Source organism: Asterias amurensis, chromosome 17 (assembly GCF_032118995.1).
Source record: "Asterias amurensis chromosome 17, ASM3211899v1".
NCBI lineage: Eukaryota > Metazoa > Echinodermata > Asteroidea > Forcipulatida > Asteriidae > Asterias > Asterias amurensis.
In genome coordinates, this window is record NC_092664.1 from 8,467,707 (window position 1) to 8,486,095 (window position 18,389).

General features: G+C 43.0%; 1 protein-coding gene across 1 annotated transcript in view; it reads left to right on the forward strand.

The window, feature by feature from the left end:
* The window catches only part of LOC139950099 (uncharacterized), a 57,946-nt gene that overhangs the window by 14,906 nt on the left and 24,651 nt on the right, over window positions 1–18,389 (forward strand). The window contains exons 9-22 of the mRNA XM_071948727.1: window positions 61–191; window positions 738–909; window positions 1,723–2,015; window positions 2,651–6,272; window positions 6,745–7,077; window positions 7,420–7,970; window positions 10,112–10,316; window positions 11,065–11,769; window positions 12,821–12,982; window positions 13,978–14,202; window positions 14,980–15,144; window positions 16,414–16,710; window positions 17,151–17,460; window positions 17,963–18,089. Of these exons, the coding sequence (XP_071804828.1) occupies window positions 61–191; window positions 738–909; window positions 1,723–2,015; window positions 2,651–6,272; window positions 6,745–7,077; window positions 7,420–7,970; window positions 10,112–10,316; window positions 11,065–11,769; window positions 12,821–12,982; window positions 13,978–14,202; window positions 14,980–15,144; window positions 16,414–16,710; window positions 17,151–17,460; window positions 17,963–18,089 (7,298 nt within the window). The remainder of the gene's footprint in view (window positions 1–60; window positions 192–737; window positions 910–1,722; window positions 2,016–2,650; window positions 6,273–6,744; window positions 7,078–7,419; window positions 7,971–10,111; window positions 10,317–11,064; window positions 11,770–12,820; window positions 12,983–13,977; window positions 14,203–14,979; window positions 15,145–16,413; window positions 16,711–17,150; window positions 17,461–17,962; window positions 18,090–18,389) is intronic.

The window sequence follows — 18,389 nt, forward strand, 5'->3', positions numbered from 1 at the left end:
GCTGTAAATAAAAAACTATGTGGTGAATTTTTGTAAACGGCTTTATCCATGTAACTTAAGGTGGTGTTGGTGGTGGTGCAGCTGGTGGCGCGGCATATGGCTCCCTCTATTTCCCACAAGACATTGGGAGCGGTGGAGGCGGACCTGAGGGTGGAGCTGGAGGAGGAATGCTTCATATCAAAGCAGGACAGGTACATATTGTTACTGTTTTCACGAAGAGCCACCTATGTCCAAAGCTTGATTGAGATTAACATACTAATATAATGCTAGAGCCACGGTTTGCAGTTGACCCTTTGCGTGGTACCCTCACTGCTGTGGCCGCATATTTGCGCCCAACACAACTTGCTACTTATTTTGCATACAATCGAGCTTTCTTTTGACCCCTGACATCCATCCGGGTACATTTTGGGCATTTTGCTAAATAGAAGCCATGTTTTTTTAATATATTTTTCACAGTAAAAGAAAAGGTAGTATCAATGGATGCCGCAGCAGCGTTCCGGAAGATTTTCGTGAGTTCTAAGTCGGGAAAATCAGAATTTGAGGACGTTTTGGGGATAGGATGGCGACGATACACTTCAGTTGTGTTATGTCTATTGACATTTGGCCAGATAGAAGACTTATCTATCGAGGATGGGGCCGAATCCGACGTCGACGATGGCAACGTTCCTATGCAAGTTTATATCACTACCAATTGTTGTTGTAGATTTTCAAACCTATTTCATTGTAATCCTTTGTAGGAAATCATCTGTAATGGTCGTATATCAGCCGACGGACTACCAGGGATCTACATCTACCAATCATATCGTGGCAGTGGCAGTGGAGGAAGTCTTGTGATTGATGCAGCCAATCTCATTGGTCATGGGACAATCCACTGTGATGGGGGGTCTGCCTATACTGCTAGTGGATATGGTAATATATGTAAATTTATCCAAAACATTTTTATTTGAAACTTTACGTGGAAAAGGAAAGCAACAAAATTAAGAATAAGAACCACAAAAATACACAAAGAAATGAAGAAGTAAAGAAATCATGGTTTGCATTTGTGTATTAGGATTGTTCATTATGCTCAATTTGCAAAAAATGCTTGTCAGAAAGAAAAAAAAACAGTCACAATGTTGTAGAAATCAGTTAATGAACCTTTCATACGACTTTATTAAACAACTTGTATATTAAATAGAACAATTTATAAATTCTCAGGCGTCAAAATGAATTGAAGTGAGCAACTGTTTCAACTAATGAGGCAAAATCACTTGAATAGGAATGCATGTATAATCAAATTGATCGCTCATTTGCCAAATGTAATAAAAATCGTTTTTGTGTGTGTTTTGGTATCAATGTACATTAGTATACTGTTCATTACATTCCCAAACTCCACACACATCATAGTCAACCCAAGAGCCAACCAGATTTTTCAGTAAGTTTGTCCTGCTGACCTTTGTGTTTCTTCGTTCAAATCTACTGTAGAACAAAAACATGAAGTGAATCACCCATTAATACCAGACCTGAGATTGCCTACAACAAACTAGGGTTGGTACTCCCTGGTTTTGGAATCAGCAGTCTTCAACGTGATCTTTCTTGTCTTATCAAAGTTCATGAGGCATGAACAGGTGGTTTAGGGTGTCACTACCTGTGAATTTACTGACATAAATTGAGACAAAGTTTCACAGGTTCTTGTTTGTAATGGAAAGTATTGGAAATGTTATTGGTTTGTTTCTTTTAAAGCTAATGGCGGCGGGAGTGGTGGTCGCATTGCACTCTACCTCACCAACCTATACAGCTTCCGAGGCTCAATGTATGCCCTTGGTGGAACAGGAGCCACCCATGGTGGGCCCGGTACTGTGTACAAACGCATCACACTAGGCGATACCTCAGAGCATTTCTTGGAGATGGATAACTCTAATCACCCGTCTGGAGACGGCTGTGATTTGCCGGTGGTGTTGGATGAAGCCGGGGACCAAGAGTATGTTTTCAACGGAGTCAATCTGAAGAGGAAAGCATGTGTTACACTAGCACAGGTTTGTATATAGAAAATAAAATAAATGATTTTGTTTGCGACAATGCAAAGAAAATGTATCTCGATTTTGAGTAGGGTATGAAACTTTGCATGGTGGGAATATAATCAGTAATGGTTTTATTCGTTGACATTAGTTTATTTTCAAACCAAGTTGTTTCTGATGGCTGGTTTTGTTGGCTTAATACCCTCTCATTTCCTCTAAATTCCTCCACTCTATTAAACTCAATACTCAAATGTTTGGACTAGGATAAGTTTGATATATCGTGCCCTAGGCTTAGAGTGATTGGTTTGGAGGTACAGTTCCAATCCATCAAATTATCCCACTCTCTAGTAACTCAAAATGTAAATGTTTGGACTTGGATAAGTCTGGTATGGTTTGTTCAATGATAAAGTTTGTTTCCTGCATTTCCATATCAAACAAAATCGGACAACTTGTTGAATAAGAATTTTACAGATTGAGACTGCTACAAAAGTCTAAGCTGATATTTTAGTGAATTTTTTAATCGGGTTTTTGTTTTGTTATAGCTTGAAACTATATTATTGAAATGAGTGTTTCTTTCAACCCCCGAAAATAGTGTAATTATTTTACCTCTTAGAATGCGTTGACATGCTTTTGTATTTTCCGTTTATTTTCAGACAACAACATTAACCTACAACTTGACAATCCAACATATGTCTGGAGATAAATCCGGTGTCGTTCATATTCAAAACCATCACAATGTGTACTTTGAACCCCAACAGCAGAGATCAAGGGCACCTGTTAATATAATCATTGAATCTGAAGGCACTTGTGTCCTACCATCGAAATTCGTCATTGTTGCAAAGGTGTATGTAAGAGGTGCTCTGTATGGTTTGGAGAATGCTGTTGTTGATGGACAGTTGTTTCTGTATAGAAGCGGATACTTTGCATGCATGAATTGCACTATAGGCAGTGAGGAAAGGGGTAATTACTGGCTGGGCGAACTGACTGTACGCAGAAATGGACTCCTGTACATTGTTACCAGCGGAGTGCGTAATTTGAGCGACGGTGCCACTCGGCTTGTGCTGGCAGAGAGATTGGATGTTGACTACAGTGGGACTGTTCATGTGAACGATGCACTTGTGGTGTTTGCCCAAGATATGAAGGTTGAAAAAAGTGGTGAGATAAAGGGAGATGGGTCGGGATACGGAGCGGCTAGTGGTCCTGGGGCAGGGTTTACTGGCAAAGGAGGAGCTGGTGCCGGGTATGGTGGTCGAGGAGGTGGAACAAACGATTACTCACACGGAGGTGCAGTGTATGGAAGCCAGTGTCTGCCTACACATGTCGGCAGTGGGGGTGGAAATTGTGAGCACGGGCGTGCTGGGGGTAAAGGTGGTGGTGCTATACAGCTTGTTTCCAGTAGACTCTTGATCATGGAGGGTCAGATTCATGTTCAGGGCTTGCCCAACAATGAGGCAGGCGCAGGTGGTGGCAGCGGGGGATCACTTTGGATGGATGGCCTGTTTGTTGAAGGATGGGGATACATGACTGCCGATGGTGGAGCTGCTTCTCATCATAATTATGGATATTTGAATCAGTATACTCATTATGGAGGTGGTGGAGGAGGTGGCCGGGTCAGAACCTTCTCACCAAACAAACCACATGCAGTGGTCATTGGACAGCGTAGAGCTGCTGGTGGTTCTTCTTCATCCTCCTTTGTCGGTCAAGCAGGGACATTATGCGTCTCTGGAGAGCTCTGTAGTGGACACGGGATGTGGTTAACTGACACCGAGATGTGCGACTGTGAGGATGGCTTTGTTGGTAGCAACTGCCAGGTCCCTTGTTCTGCAGATACAACTTGCAATGGTCAAGGGACTTGTGCTGACTTCGGTGGGTGTGACTGCTTCCAGGGCTTTGTGGGGTATCGCTGTGAGCATCAGTGCGACCGAAACACCACCTGCAGCGGCAGTGGTGAATGTACCCCGCATGGCGATTGCATCTGCGACCTGTGTCACCACGAGTTGGACTGCTCAGAGATGTGCAATGGGAACGGGACTTGCAGTGCTGGTGTTTGTGAGTGTGACTCGTGTTACATTGGTGAGCACTGCCATTCCTTATGTAACCATCATGGCGTGTGCAGTGCAAATGGGACGTGTGAGTGTGAGGAGAGTTGGCGAGGAGATTTCTGCACAGTTGCTGGCTGTCCAGGTGAGGATGAGGACTGTTCAGGTAACGGGATATGCAATGCCGCTGTCCACCAGTGTTACTGTGAGCCAGGGTGGAAGGGCCCAGGTTGCTCCCTGCCTGATTGTCCAGGAGAACCAAACTGCTTTGACAGGGGAATTTGTAACACAACCTTCCTACCCCCAGAGTGCAAAAATTGTTCAGATGGCTGGATGGGTGCAGATTGTAACGAGACATGTTTACATGGAGATCAGATTCCAATGGATAGTGGGATTTGTGTGTGCGACCCCTGCTGGTCTGCGAAGGGGTGCAATATTGAATGCACTGGACATGGTGTGTGTGGTTCAGACAATGTCACCTGTGACTGTGATCCATTTGAGGGATGGCGAGGAGAGGTCTGTGAGATACCAGGTTGTCCTGGATTTGGGGAAGACTGCACCGGACATGGTGACTGTAACAGCGCAACCCATGAGTGCACTTGCTTTCCTGGTTGGACTGGCCTGGCTTGTCACATCCCAGACTGCCCAGGTGAACCTGATTGTTCAGATCGAGGGTTTTGTAATGCCACCTTTGACACTCCGATTTGCCTGAACTGCTCACTTGGTTGGATGGGTCCAGCATGTGCTGACCCCTGCGTAAATGGCGTTCAGAAACCCATGGACAGTGGCTATTGCAACTGTTCAGCAGGATGGAGTGGTGTTGGATGTGACTCGGAGTGCTCGGAGCATGGAGTGATTGTCGACAGCGCTTGCATATGTGACTATGCTACTGGCTGGAAGGGTGAGCTGTGTGACATACCAGGATGTCCTGGTAAATATAATCTTGACTGCTCTGGGCGGGGAGATTGCGACAGCTCCTTGCATAAATGCACCTGTAATGAAGGCTGGATGGATTTGGGATGTGAGATTCCTGACTGCCCTGGGAGCCCCGACTGTGCCAACCGTGGACATTGCAATGAGACCTTTGATCCACCAGTCTGCACAAACTGCAGTAAAGGATGGATGGGACCTGCTTGTGAAGACCCCTGCGTCAATGGCGAACAGTCACCGATGGACAGTGGCTTCTGCAACTGCACCAGAGGATGGGCTGGAGTCGGCTGTGATGCAGAGTGCTCCTTGCATGGTAAAATAATCAATGGTGTTTGTGATTGTGACCCAATCTGGACCGGTGACCTCTGCGATATTCCTACTTGCCCAGGCCTTTACGACCTCCCTTGTAGTGGAAGAGGGGATTGCAACAGTGCTACACATGAATGTACATGCACGAGTGGCTGGACTGGAGAAGGATGTGAACTTCCAGATTGCCCGGGTCGGCCTGATTGCTTTGAGCGTGGCTACTGCAATGAGACGTATGATCCACCACTCTGTACTGACTGTATTAAAGGCTGGATGGGAGTAGACTGTAATGAACCATGTGTACAAGGCATCCAGGAGCCGATGGATAGTGGGGTGTGTGTCTGCGAGCCATGCTACTCTGGAAAGGGCTGCGATAGTGAATGCACGGGCCACGGAAAATGCCAAGATGACCAATGTGTATGTGATCCTGGTTGGCACGGAATAGTGTGCCAGAGACCCGGGTGTCCTGGGGTGGGTGTGGACTGCACAGGTCATGGTGATTGTAACAGCGCCTTGCATCTTTGCTTCTGCTTCCCTGGATGGAGCGGTGATGGTTGTGATGTGCCAGACTGTCCTGGTGAGCCGGATTGCTCAGGACGTGGCTTCTGCAACTCGACTGATCGCGACACCCCGGTTTGCACTGACTGCATCTACGGATGGATGGGACTGGAATGTGACGATCCATGTTCACATGGGGTCCAAGTTCCGAAGGACAGCGGCTTCTGCGAGTGTGAACCGTGCTGGACAGGTGCAGGATGCAACAGTGAATGTTCCGGAAATGGAGTCTGTGACGAGACAGGTCAGCACTGCCTGTGCTTTTATAATGAAAATGAAGCATACTTGGGTGAAAAGTGTGAAACTGTTGGCTGTCCTGGTGTTGATGGTGCCTGTAACCAGCGAGGAACATGCAACACTGTCACTCAGGAATGTACCTGCTACCCAGGTTGGAGTGGTTCAGATTGCACTATCCCGGACTGTCCTGGAATTCCAAGCTGCTCAGGTAAGACAATTCTTTACCACAATTTCTTGAAAATGCACAAATGTATCATTTTATTCACTTTAATCCTTTCAGGCCAACCAAGAACAGACTGGACAGCGGCCTTAAAACCGACATGATGAATCTACTCCTTTATTAATAGTACAGTTGACTCTCATTTAAATGAGATTGCTGGAGCATTGTTACGAGAGATCAGACAAAACAAAGAAAAGCAGGAATGAGTTTCAAGACTTCAGAATGTACATCGCTGTTTATAACGTATGTTGACTGTATTTGTCAGCAGTATACAGGTACTTTTGTTAGAAATGTTTCCAAGCAGGAATGAAATTGAACACTAGTCTTTGATGTTCACAGAAACTCAAGTTCTCCATTAATTGACAAAGTATTGTCAATAGGTGTACAGCAGATTATACTAATAAATAAAATGTTGACCATGTTGATAAATAAAATGTTGTCTTTGTTCTCTTGATAAAAGGACATGGTAATTGTGTACAAGAAACACCCAGGCGCTGTCAATGTGAGGCAACTTGGGCTGGCGAGATCTGCGATGTACCCTGCGAGTTCGGCTACAATTATGGTGACCAGCGTGGCTGTGTTTGCGACAGCTGCTACACCGGGGTGGGATGTAGCAAAGTGTGTTCCGACAACGGTGTGTGTGAGAACGACACTTGCGTATGCGACTTTGATTCTGGATATCGTGGTGATGGATGTCAAACCCCAGGATGCCCCGGTGTGTCTGTAGACTGTAGCAACCACGGAACCTGCAATACAGCAACGTTTGACTGTCTGTGTGATCCAGGATGGAAAGGTAAGGTTTGTGTTAAATTTTTTGTTATTTGTATAAAACGTTTTAGAAATCTGACAAACAATTTCCCTTCACAGGACATTTGTTTCTGGGCATTATTGTTTCTCCTGATGAAGTATACTGTTAGAAATGGCGAGACCACACCGGCTCACAGCCAACACTCCCACAAAAGATAACTTAATGTTACAGCCCTTGTATTACACAGAGGTCATAGCTTCTGTTGGCCTGATTTTGTTCTTGGCATCCCTTCAAAAGTTTTTCATAGAATTTAAGATTTTCGGAAGTGCCCTTTGCAAAATAAAAATACCTCGAAAATGATGTCATTTTGTTACATTTGCTTTGAAGGGATTGGATGTCATCTGCCGGACTGCCCTGGGAATCCCGACTGTAATGGGCACGGCGATTGCCCCATCCCACCTGATGGTGAGGACCCAAAGTGTACTAACTGTGACGATACTTACATGGGAGACGGATGTGAACTTCGCTGCATCTCGGGCATGCCACAACAGATCAACGGCACCTGGGAGTGCATATGCGAACCATGCTACGCAGGGCTGGCATGTGAAAAATACTGCAACGACAAGAGTACATTTTGTTTGAATGGCGTCTGCGACTGCGGTTTTGACGGGTGGCGTGGAGACACATGCACCTTGCCAGGTTGCCCCGGGTTCGGCGAAGACTGCACTGGTCATGGAGAATGCAACCGAGCAAGTGGAAGATGCTACTGCACAAGTGGCTGGCAGGGTGTTGGTTGTCACGAGCCAGACTGTCCTGGTACCCCGGATTGCTTTGGAAAAGGAGATTGTGTCCCTGAGGAACCGGTTCCAGTGTGTCGTCACTGTGATAACAAATGGATTGGAGAAGATTGCAATTTCTTCTGCGACAATGGAAGAGAGGTAATTACACATACGTTAAGGCTGATTTGTTATTTTTTCAAAATTTTCTCCTCCTTTTTGTGTTTAAAGGAACATTACAGAATTGGTTTTGCTAACAAAACAGTTGCTGGCAGCGTAAGCACTTTATAAATCCACCATACACATAAACTGACAAACCTGTAGAAGTTTGAGATCGATCAGCCATATGGGATGGGTCACGAGAAAATAGTGAAAAACCGATTACACATTTTGCATGACATTGATGCAAAAAAAAAAAACGCTCACTGAGCGATAAACTCTAAACGCAAAGTTAAGTTATTTATTTTTCATCAAATAAGGCATTTCAGACAGAAATATTTCAAGGCATGTTTTCTACTATCATCGAGACCGTGTAAGTTTGGCGTAAATCTGTGATCTTCACGATTTTGTTTTCTTACCAATTCTGTAACATACCTTTAACACGGCAAAAAAATGATATGATGGAATTTTTATGCTAGTGTTCAAAAGCCTGAAGATTGGATTGAACTTGGATTGAAAACTCAACAAGAAGTTTTAGACTGGATGGCGTCAATACATAAGGGACCATGGATAAACTAAGAACGCGGCCGCCCGCGGTCAGACTCGTTCTAGAACGAGTCCGTCCCAAAATTGTCACGCGCCCGTCCCAAGATGGATTAAGCGCTTCACTGATTTTTAAGGTCCCTCATTATCGAACTCTATTGTTGGTGCCTTTTGTTGTTCAGATTACATGGACAAGGCAGCTCCCAAGTAAGCCACGAAGGGGTGAAGGATTAGTGTTTGCGGTCTAGCTCAGGTATACACCAGACAATGGGTTGGAGATGTCCATGTACAGCCAACCCTCGAGTTTACCAAAGCCAATACAATAATATGCTACTGCCATAACAAGTTGAAGTGGTGACTATTATTCCTAAATTTGAAATCATCGCCAACTTATTTTGTATCTACATCTAATTATTACATTAGGACCCGTGTTTACAGAGATGATTACACTTACACGATGTGTTCATAAAGGTACCGCGAAATCATGCTGACCGGCTCGCAATCACACAAAACACAACGCAAAATTACATCGTAGTACACAAACACACTATATCCAGCGACACACTCACACACAGTGTTTTCATAATACCGGCCTAGTAGTCTTGGTACTTTGCGTGCAACAAACTATAATGCAAGAAACATTGAACGCTAGAGGGCTATCCTAAACAATGTGATAGCGGGAGAGCCGCCCTCCGTTGGAAAAATTGCGCAACAGCTTACGAAATTAGTTACAACCGCCTTGAGATTAAGACTTTCGGGAGAATCTGGTGTCCGAAAATTGCAATACTAACCAGCGTACAACATTGGCGCCGTTGCTGGTAGCTTGGGCATGTCAACAACGTGGTGAATTTTCAGCAGTTCCTTGGGAATATTAAGCGTGTTTAAGAAAAACTACATAACGTGTTGGCTTCATTGTTCAAACATGAAACATTTTGGATACCTTTGATGTACAAAAAAAGGTATAGTTTTACTGTTTTGAATGTAAAATGTTTTCCCCTTTTGGTTTTGTTTTATTCTGTTGTATTTTGGGGGATTATTTTGCATGTCGGTCGTGCAAAGACGCAATATTTTTTATTTTTTAATCTGCGGTTGTGTTTTGACTTATTGCGTGAAAAGGGCTAGGATTAATCTTTTTGTAACTTGAAAAAAACTAGTCAAAATATAAACTAGACCGGAGACACAGTTATTATAATTTACATGGATCTTTGGTTGTTGTTTATTTATTGAAACGACAGTTTAAGTAAATTGCAGTGGAAACAACTTGGGTTTATATCTACCCAGATAAGCCGATTATAACTACACAGTGGTTTTCGGCCTCACCATTGTTCCTTTGTTATACAGTGGGTCTTCCTCAAGACCCGACGGTTGAGAAGAACGCGTTCCACTCCGTAAATTTTCTTTTGTTCAATTTGTCACGCGAAGGAACGCGTCGCGACGCGGTCGTTCCCGTGACATAGTTTATCCATGGTCCCTAAGGTCCATGTGATTTGGGTTTTGCCTTTCACCTGTGCTTTTTTGGCACTGTATACACAGCGCTCTTACTATACAGTCCTGCAGAAAAAAAATGTTGTGATGAGTTATTTTGTATTGAATCCCTTTAGACCCCACCAAACTCGGGCTTCTGCAAATGTTATCCGTGCTACCATGGCCCGCACTGCGACATCTTGTGCTCAGATTTTGGCAAGTGTACCCCAGACGGGTTGTGTTTCTGTGGTTTTGAAGGGGGAAGAGGAGAGTACTGCGACCAACCTGGTTGTCCTGGCTTGTTTAACACCGACTGCTCCGGGCGTGGCACCTGTCTCTTTGGTAAGTGTGAGTAATATTTGGTGTTTATTTGTGTCTTTGAGACCCCAAGGATGTCTCAAAGCGCTCCAGCATATCATTACCCCTGGTCACTGTGCCATTTAATTCATTTCTTAAACCATCTCTGCCCACACAGGTACCCATTTACCCCTGGGTGGGGAGAAGCAGTTATAATTAAGTGTCTTGACTCAAACACACCCCTCTGCTGAGCACAAACACCAGAGCTTGAGTTCTGTGCTCGTGTCTGCTCAGCCATAACACCCCACTAAATCCAACATTTACGTGAAATAACAATAATAGTAGCTGGGTTTATATAGCGCCAAATTACCAAAGGATTGCAAGGCGAAGGGAGAAGAACAAACGTAATGGGACAACCAGTTATTATTCATTATTTTTATATAGCTCCTGTACCAAGGATCGAGGCACCTTTTATACAATAAATTTTAAAACAAAAACACTAAAAGTGATATTATACAGTGAAGGAACCAGTTGGAGATTGTGTGGGCCTTGAAACAGACGTTCCGCGCTAAGAACGGGGACAGGAAGACAGTACCACAGGTGGGATGCAGCGGTAATATCAGTGAGATATCAGTTGCGTGTTATCTCATTAAAAAAAACAATATAAGTAAAGTTTTAGAAAACAAAGTCCATAATGTGTCATACTACAGACTGAACTTGAATGTGGTCAAAGGGGTTCATGGTTGTCAGAAATGAAAGTTTTAAAATTACACCCAATTACTTTATGTTTTAGATACCTGTGTCTGTAGAGAAGGATGGATCGGGCTGGGTTGTGAGACTCCAGACTGCCCCGGTGAACCAGACTGCAATGACCGCGGCAACTGTACTGAAGTTATGCCAATCCCAGAATGCCGCAGTTGCATCGCTGGCTGGATGGGAGAAGCGTGCGATATACCATGCGGACCAGATCACGGATACCAGTATCCAATGGACAGCGGCGTATGTTTGTGCACCAGTGGCTGTTGGCACGGGCAAGGCTGCCAGGAAGAATGCAGCGGATATGGCACCTGCGCAAACGATAAATGCCAGTGTGGTAACGATGACGGATACAATTCTGGAAAGTGGGGCGACTTCTGTGAGATTACAGACTGCCCTGGAGTTGACGAGCCTTGCTCTGGTCATGGGTTTTGCACGGTGTACTTGAAATGTTTGTGCGACGATGGATGGTTAGGGGACGGGTGTCACATACCAAACTGTCCTGGTGAACCGGACTGTAACGAAAATGGCGTCTGCGATGGGACGGGGGATATACCGCTGTGCTTGTGCGATCGGTTCTGGATCGGAGACGCCTGTGAGTTGTCTTGCGTCAATGGAACTGCGCTGAATGATGGAAGCTGTGCATGTGATCCCTGTTTCACTGGGCCAGGTTGCGACAGAGAATGCGATGGGCATGGGCTCTGTGGAGATGATGTGTGTTTGTGTGACTCTGCATGGTGGGGTAAGTAATTACTCGATTATTATTTTTATTTTTATTTTTACAGTACTTATCAGGCATGCACTTTTCAGCTGAGATCAGCTTTTTCCTCTTTTTCCTCTCGAAACAGTGCCATGGAAAACTGAAAAACACTGTAAAAAAAGTTAAGTGTGATCGGCCATTTCCTCTTTTTTTTTGCAATAAGAAAGTTGCATGTCTGACTTATGCATATCATCATTATCAATAAATTTACATCTTTCCCCAAACTGTCAACTGTCAAAAAAACAATGATACAATTTATTTAGGTAATAATGAACAGAATAGACTGAGTTACACTAGGCTTGAAAAGGCAAAAAAAAAGGAAACAGTATGGAGGCTGATTTGATAAGCCGAGGCTTTTAGTAATAAGCCTGTGGACAGACATAGACAAAACAATTGGACAAACAGAGACAATACAAACAAACAAACAAACAGAGAAAGTATGGAGGCTGATTTGATAAGCTGTGGCTTATAGTAATTAGCCTGTAGACAGAAAAAGACAAAACAAACGGACAAACAGACAAAACAAACAAACGAACAGAGAAGTATGGAGGCTGATTTGATAAGCCGTGGCTTGTACATGCAGTAATTAGCCTGTGGAAAAACAGAGGCACAACAAACAGACAATTGGATACAAGACAAACAAACAAACAAGCAAACAAAGAATAGAGGCTGGTTTTATCAGTCGAGGCTTGTAGTAATTAGCCAGTGGACGGACAGAGACACAACAAACGGACAAACAGAGCAAAGACAAACAAACAAACAAACAAACAAACAAAGAATAAAGGCTGGTTTCATCAGTCCCGGCTTCTAGTATTCAGCCAGAGACAAGATAAACGGACAAATTTAGGACAGACAGAAATGGTTGAACTTTGACACAAATTTATATGACCAATCCTAGAACTTAAAGTAGCAAACACCATCTTTTTAGAGCCAATGTGCACATTTTTAAGTGACAATACGGGGATAAAAAGGGGGAAATTGCAGTTTTCAAAAATCATGGTTTTATTTGAACAATTTTATTGGTCCCATTTAGGTCCACAGTGTACATTTCAAGGGTGCCCAGGTGTGGGGACAAACTGCACCGGACATGGACATTGCAATGTCTTTGACCAGGAATGCTACTGCAAGAGCGGATGGAAAGGTTTAGGGTGTCAGATACCAGACTGTCCTGGTACACCAGACTGCAGTCAGAGAGGTTAGTGGAATTTTAAGTATTTATAACTGAATAATTATAGGGAGACTGCCAACGTAGGGCAGGATATAGGTCAGTTGGTAGAGTGCTGGTATGTTAATCTGGAGGTTGTTGGTTCAAGTCCTGCTCCAGTAAATTTTTCAGTTATAGAATTTTTTTCTGATCAAGCGTGTGGGTTGGCCTAGGTATTTCTGGCAGTGGCTGCTGAATGTGCCTCGGCACCTTGTTAACACTTACAAGGTGTTACATAAGTGGGCCTCATACGCATGTAACTCTTAAACTTCAAAACTTGTCTGGAAATAAATACTGTTATAACACACCTCTTGCTTGTTCTGTATTCTGGTTGGCTGAAACAGGGTCATTTGGGATAAACTAATTTAGTCTAGTGATCGCGCGCGCATGTTTTGCGGAACTAGTTCCCGAGTGGGCACTAGTCTTTGAAAATAGTGCCTGGTTACAGCGCCTTCTCTTGACTTGAACCGTTAACAGCAACTACAAAACTTCCCTTTTTTTCCAGATTTCTGTTCTTATTTCCATTTAAGACCGAGCTGTGTTTTAAAACACATGTTGACTGGCATAAATCGTTAACTAGTGTATGTCTGTTCCCCCTCGGGCCTGTGAGTGACCAGAAGAGGGACCTATTTCCCTCGGCTTTCGGCTTCGGGAAATAGGTCCCTCTTCTGGTCACTCAAAGTCTCTAGGGGGAATAGACGTACACTAGTTACCTCATGGCCAGTCATTATGAGTATAATAAACACTTTGAGACGCCAATATCGCAAGCGCTATATATTAAATTCAATTCAATTCACACTTATTTCCATACTGTCAAAAGCACAGCCTTACAGGGTGCATACAATGTAATAAGGTTTAATACAGTCACAGAAAATGAGCAGTGTGGAGGCCGATATGATTTTTTTTTTTTATTCTTCTTCCTATTATTATAATTTATCCATGATCTCACTCAAGTTTTGTAATAACTCAAATATTTCCCATGGTAGGAACATGCGATGGAGACAACTTTGATCCGCCACAGTGCGTCAATTGCAACCAAGGCTGGATGGGTGAAATCTGTGAGATACCATGCACCAATGGTGAGCAAGATCCACCCAACAGCGCCTTCTGTAAATGCTACGACTGTTACACTGGCACCAGCTGTGATGTTGAATGTTCAGAGCATGGAAGTTGTAATGGATTCAATTGCGTCTGTCAGGAAGGATATAAAGGTGAGTTTGTCAGCTCCAACTAATCTAGCATTCCAGGGATCGATTTCACAGACTCGAGTTTCAGATTTTCAGAATCCTAACTGTCCTGCTATTCATGTTTTTCAGAAAAGAATTTCAAACTTTGTGAACCAAAAATGCTTCTCTAACACATACTCAAACTATTAACCTCATTATACATGTAGCAATTCCCAGCCTTAGCAGAGTCCACTGGGCCTGATTTCATAAAGCCTGTAAGCTCAAAAACTTGCTTAGCACAGCTTATTTGAAACTGGTAACCTGTGAGTTGATTTCACAAAGAGTTAAAACCAGTCTTACCTCGAGTTAGGACGAGATACTCATCCTAACTTAGGACGAGCTACATGTATATGTTTTTGATTCTCCTAGGACTAGTCTTATAGTAAGGGCTTGTCCTAACTCTTTGTGAAATCGACCCCTGCTGTCTATCTACTTCTACAAGAAAAACTTGGGGACTAAGAATTTTGCTTCTGCTCTTTTCACACTGTGTCTCTTATCCCCGAGGAAAACTGCCGAGGGGTCAATTTCACAAAGAGTTAGGACTAGTCCTTACTTAGGACAAGTCCGAGGAGATAATTCAAACTTAAGGCTTGTCCTAACTCGAGATAAGACTAGTCTTAACTCTTGTGCGCATTTTAGGTAAACCTGTTGACCACCAAAATGGTGGGCGTGGCTCAGTCGCCGCGTGTGACTTGCTTGCAAGGGGTCACTACCAATTAACCAGCGACTAATTATAAATGAACACTGTCCATCTTTTTGTAGGTGAATACTGCGAGCAGCTTGACTGTCCCGGTGAGCCAGATTGCAGTAACTATGGAACGTGTGTCCGTCGAGACGGCCGCTCTGTATGTCTTTGTAATCCTGGCTTCACTAGCGATGATTGCAGCCAGATATACTGCGCTGGAGAGCCTGAGTGCAGTAATAGAGGTATGGTACAATCAAAACTATATTTATCCTTCGAGAAAGACTCTGCCAGGGTCGAAACATGAGGCCATTATCTTTTTTAATTCAAATTTCCCGAGAGATTCCCTGAGAGTCCGGCTACGCACATGCACAATTGTATAGAAAAATAGTACACAAAGTATGAAAATAAACGTTCTGCAACATGAATGAACACTACATGTATGACTAATGTCAATGCGTGCAAACCTAATCACAACAGTACTTAATACTTTTTGCACGATAACAATTAAGTAAGCATTTCGACACTGTGGCACGTTCGCATTAGATGAATATTTAACTGAGATCATCCATCTCATTCCATTGGGTAAATCTTACCGAAGCCGCACTTGGAACAGGTTTGATCAGGATACATGTGCCCCAGAACTTTGAGCCTGCCATCCCGTTCTGCATTTAGACAGAATGGCAACGTAATTAAAAACAGAGCTTTCACGATTTTTGTGACCCAGCTTTAAACAACTTGTTTTGTGTGTGTATAATGAAAACTATATTTATCCTATATAGGATTTGAGGCATTGCATGGTGAGGTATCAATATATATTTGGTTTGTAGTAACACCGTGTTTGTATCTCCTTGCCCGGTAGAGTTTGTTCTTAGACAGTTCTTTAAGAACAAAATCTACCTGTGTTACCGCAAACCAAATATATATGTAACTATCCTCTGGCAGGGTCGAAACATGAGGCCATTATCTATTTTTTTTGCATGATAACAATAAAGTACTTATTTTTAGACACTGTGGCGGCATTGGGTTAGATGAATATTTAACTGAGACCAACCGTACCATTCCAATGGGTAAACCTTACTGTGTCGGCACTGGAATTACTCGAACTTTTGACTTGATGACAAAAGTTTTTAGGCCACCATCCTGTTCTGCAATCAGATGGAGTGGCAACGTACATAAAACGAGAAGGACGTATTACAAACGGAGCTTTTACGATTTTCTTAGGACGTGTTCTGACATTTTGAGAACTAGTTTGGGTGTGACCCAGAAACAACTTGTTTGTGAATCTAGATTAATCTCCCAACTAATGTCTGTAAATCTTTTTGTGTTGTTACTTTTAAGAAAAAACTTAAAACTTATCTCTTTCCTAAATAATAGATTAATGATTTGTTTCTTGCAAGTTTAAATTTATCCTTTTCTTTGTCATGCGCTTTGGTCATGTCTTGGAAAAGCGCAATATAAATACCTTTTTATTATTATGATGATTATTATTGTGTGTGTTGTGTGATCTCCAGGGAACTGCACCCTTACCAGTTCATCCCCCCAGTGTGTCTGCTTTCATGGCTTGGATGGAGAGTCTTGTGAGCAATGCCTGCCTCGCTTTGACGGCGACCAATGTCAAAAATGCTCCGAGGGTTACATCGGCTGGAACACCAACTGTGCCGTCCTCTGCCTGAATGGTTACGCAACGGAGGAAGGGGGAAGCGAGTGCGAATGCTACATGGACCCTGAACACGGACACTGGACCGGCGCTAGCTGTGATGAGTGTATTGAAGGGTGGTCCTTGCCGGATTGTCGGTCCTGTCTTGGAGGTAAGAGTTTTATTCAATTCAATACAATTCAATTCACTTTATTATCCACAAACGAGAAATTAATTTTCAATGTAAAATGACAACAATAACAAAATAGCAAATTATTTTATTTTAAATGATTTTAAGTACAAAAACAAATAAAAAAACCCACAATACTTCACTATAAAAGGAACTAAAAAATCAGTTATTGAAAAGTATCAAAGTTAAAAAAGATCAATGAGAAGTTTTACACCTATTGAATTAGAACTTGGTTCAAATTGGTCAAAGTCAGTCACTTTTTCCACTTGAACTTTGCCACATACATACCTTGCAGGAAAATATTTTATGTTGAAGCGTTTTGAGCATTATCGAGTGATGGCCATGCGCGCTAAATAAGAAGCCATTATTATTGTTATTGGTATTAACTTCAGTTGATTATTATTGTGTTCTGTATCTTCTAGGGTTCGTTGGCTTGGGTCACTGCTTCAGCTGTATGAGCGGTCATGGTGGTTACCGCGATCCAGACGATGGTGATGGAGGTAGCGATATACTCGTTCCACTCCTAGAGTGTGTGTCACCCGAGGTCAACGGGACAGGTTACATCGCATGGTTCGGCTACAGGAATGAGAACCCCCACAATGTGTACTTGCCGATCGGTCCGGATAACCGTTTCGCAGTGTCATCTATCGTCCAGGGTAGCGTGGCTGGAGAGAGCTTAGGGCAGCCAACGAAATTCAAACCTGGAAACCACACTAATGTTTTCAGTCTAAGGTAATGCAAACCACAGTCCAGAAGAATGTTTGTTTGTTTTTATAAATATACTTTTAAGCATATGATGTCATTTGAGTGGGGCCATTGATCTCTATATATTGACTGGATAGAACAAGTTGGCCAGATGTGTTGACTAGCTGGCGTTTACCAAGGGGTTTACGCGGGGTCGTCCCACCAATTTTATGTGAAATTTGGTTCTGGAGCAAATTAATTTCATCAGATGTTGCCTATTTCTTCGGAGTTTTTAAAGAAAATAAATGATATGGCCAAAGGATCAAATAATCAATGGTCAAGTGTTATAGGTTGCCAGTACGCCAAAAGTTCAGATGTTCAGAAAATTTGCCGATAGCGCAAATCAGTTAGTTGTGATCCTAGGGGATCTCTCAAAATATATATGTATATACATGTATACCATGTCATTGTCAAATATTTTGAGAAGTTTCAGGAGTAGACATACCATAATATTTTTAACACCGTTTTGACTTTCAAAAATATTTTCCAGACTCTCAACCGCTGAAGATAAAGCAACTTGGTACCTGGCATACTCCTTGTCCAACAGAAGATTCCAAGTCGAAGCGTCTGCCAGCTTCCTAATCCCCTGCACTGGAGACGAGATTCCAGAAAACGAGGTAGGATACAAATAAGAATAATAATAATGATAATATAGGATTTGAGGCATTGCATGGTGAGGTATCAATGTGTGTTTGGTTTGTGGTAACACCATGTGTGTACCTACTTGCAAGGTAGAGTTTGTTCTTAGAGAACTGTCTTGCTTTATTCTACTACCGCGAAGTAGATGTTTGGGGGTTCGGGAGATTTCTCAGTTCTAAAAAGAACTGTCCTGCTTTTAACTATTACCCGGGCGGATGGTATAGAAAATAGGCTGGGACTACTACTTTAGCTTTTAGGATCGTGATTAACTGTACTAC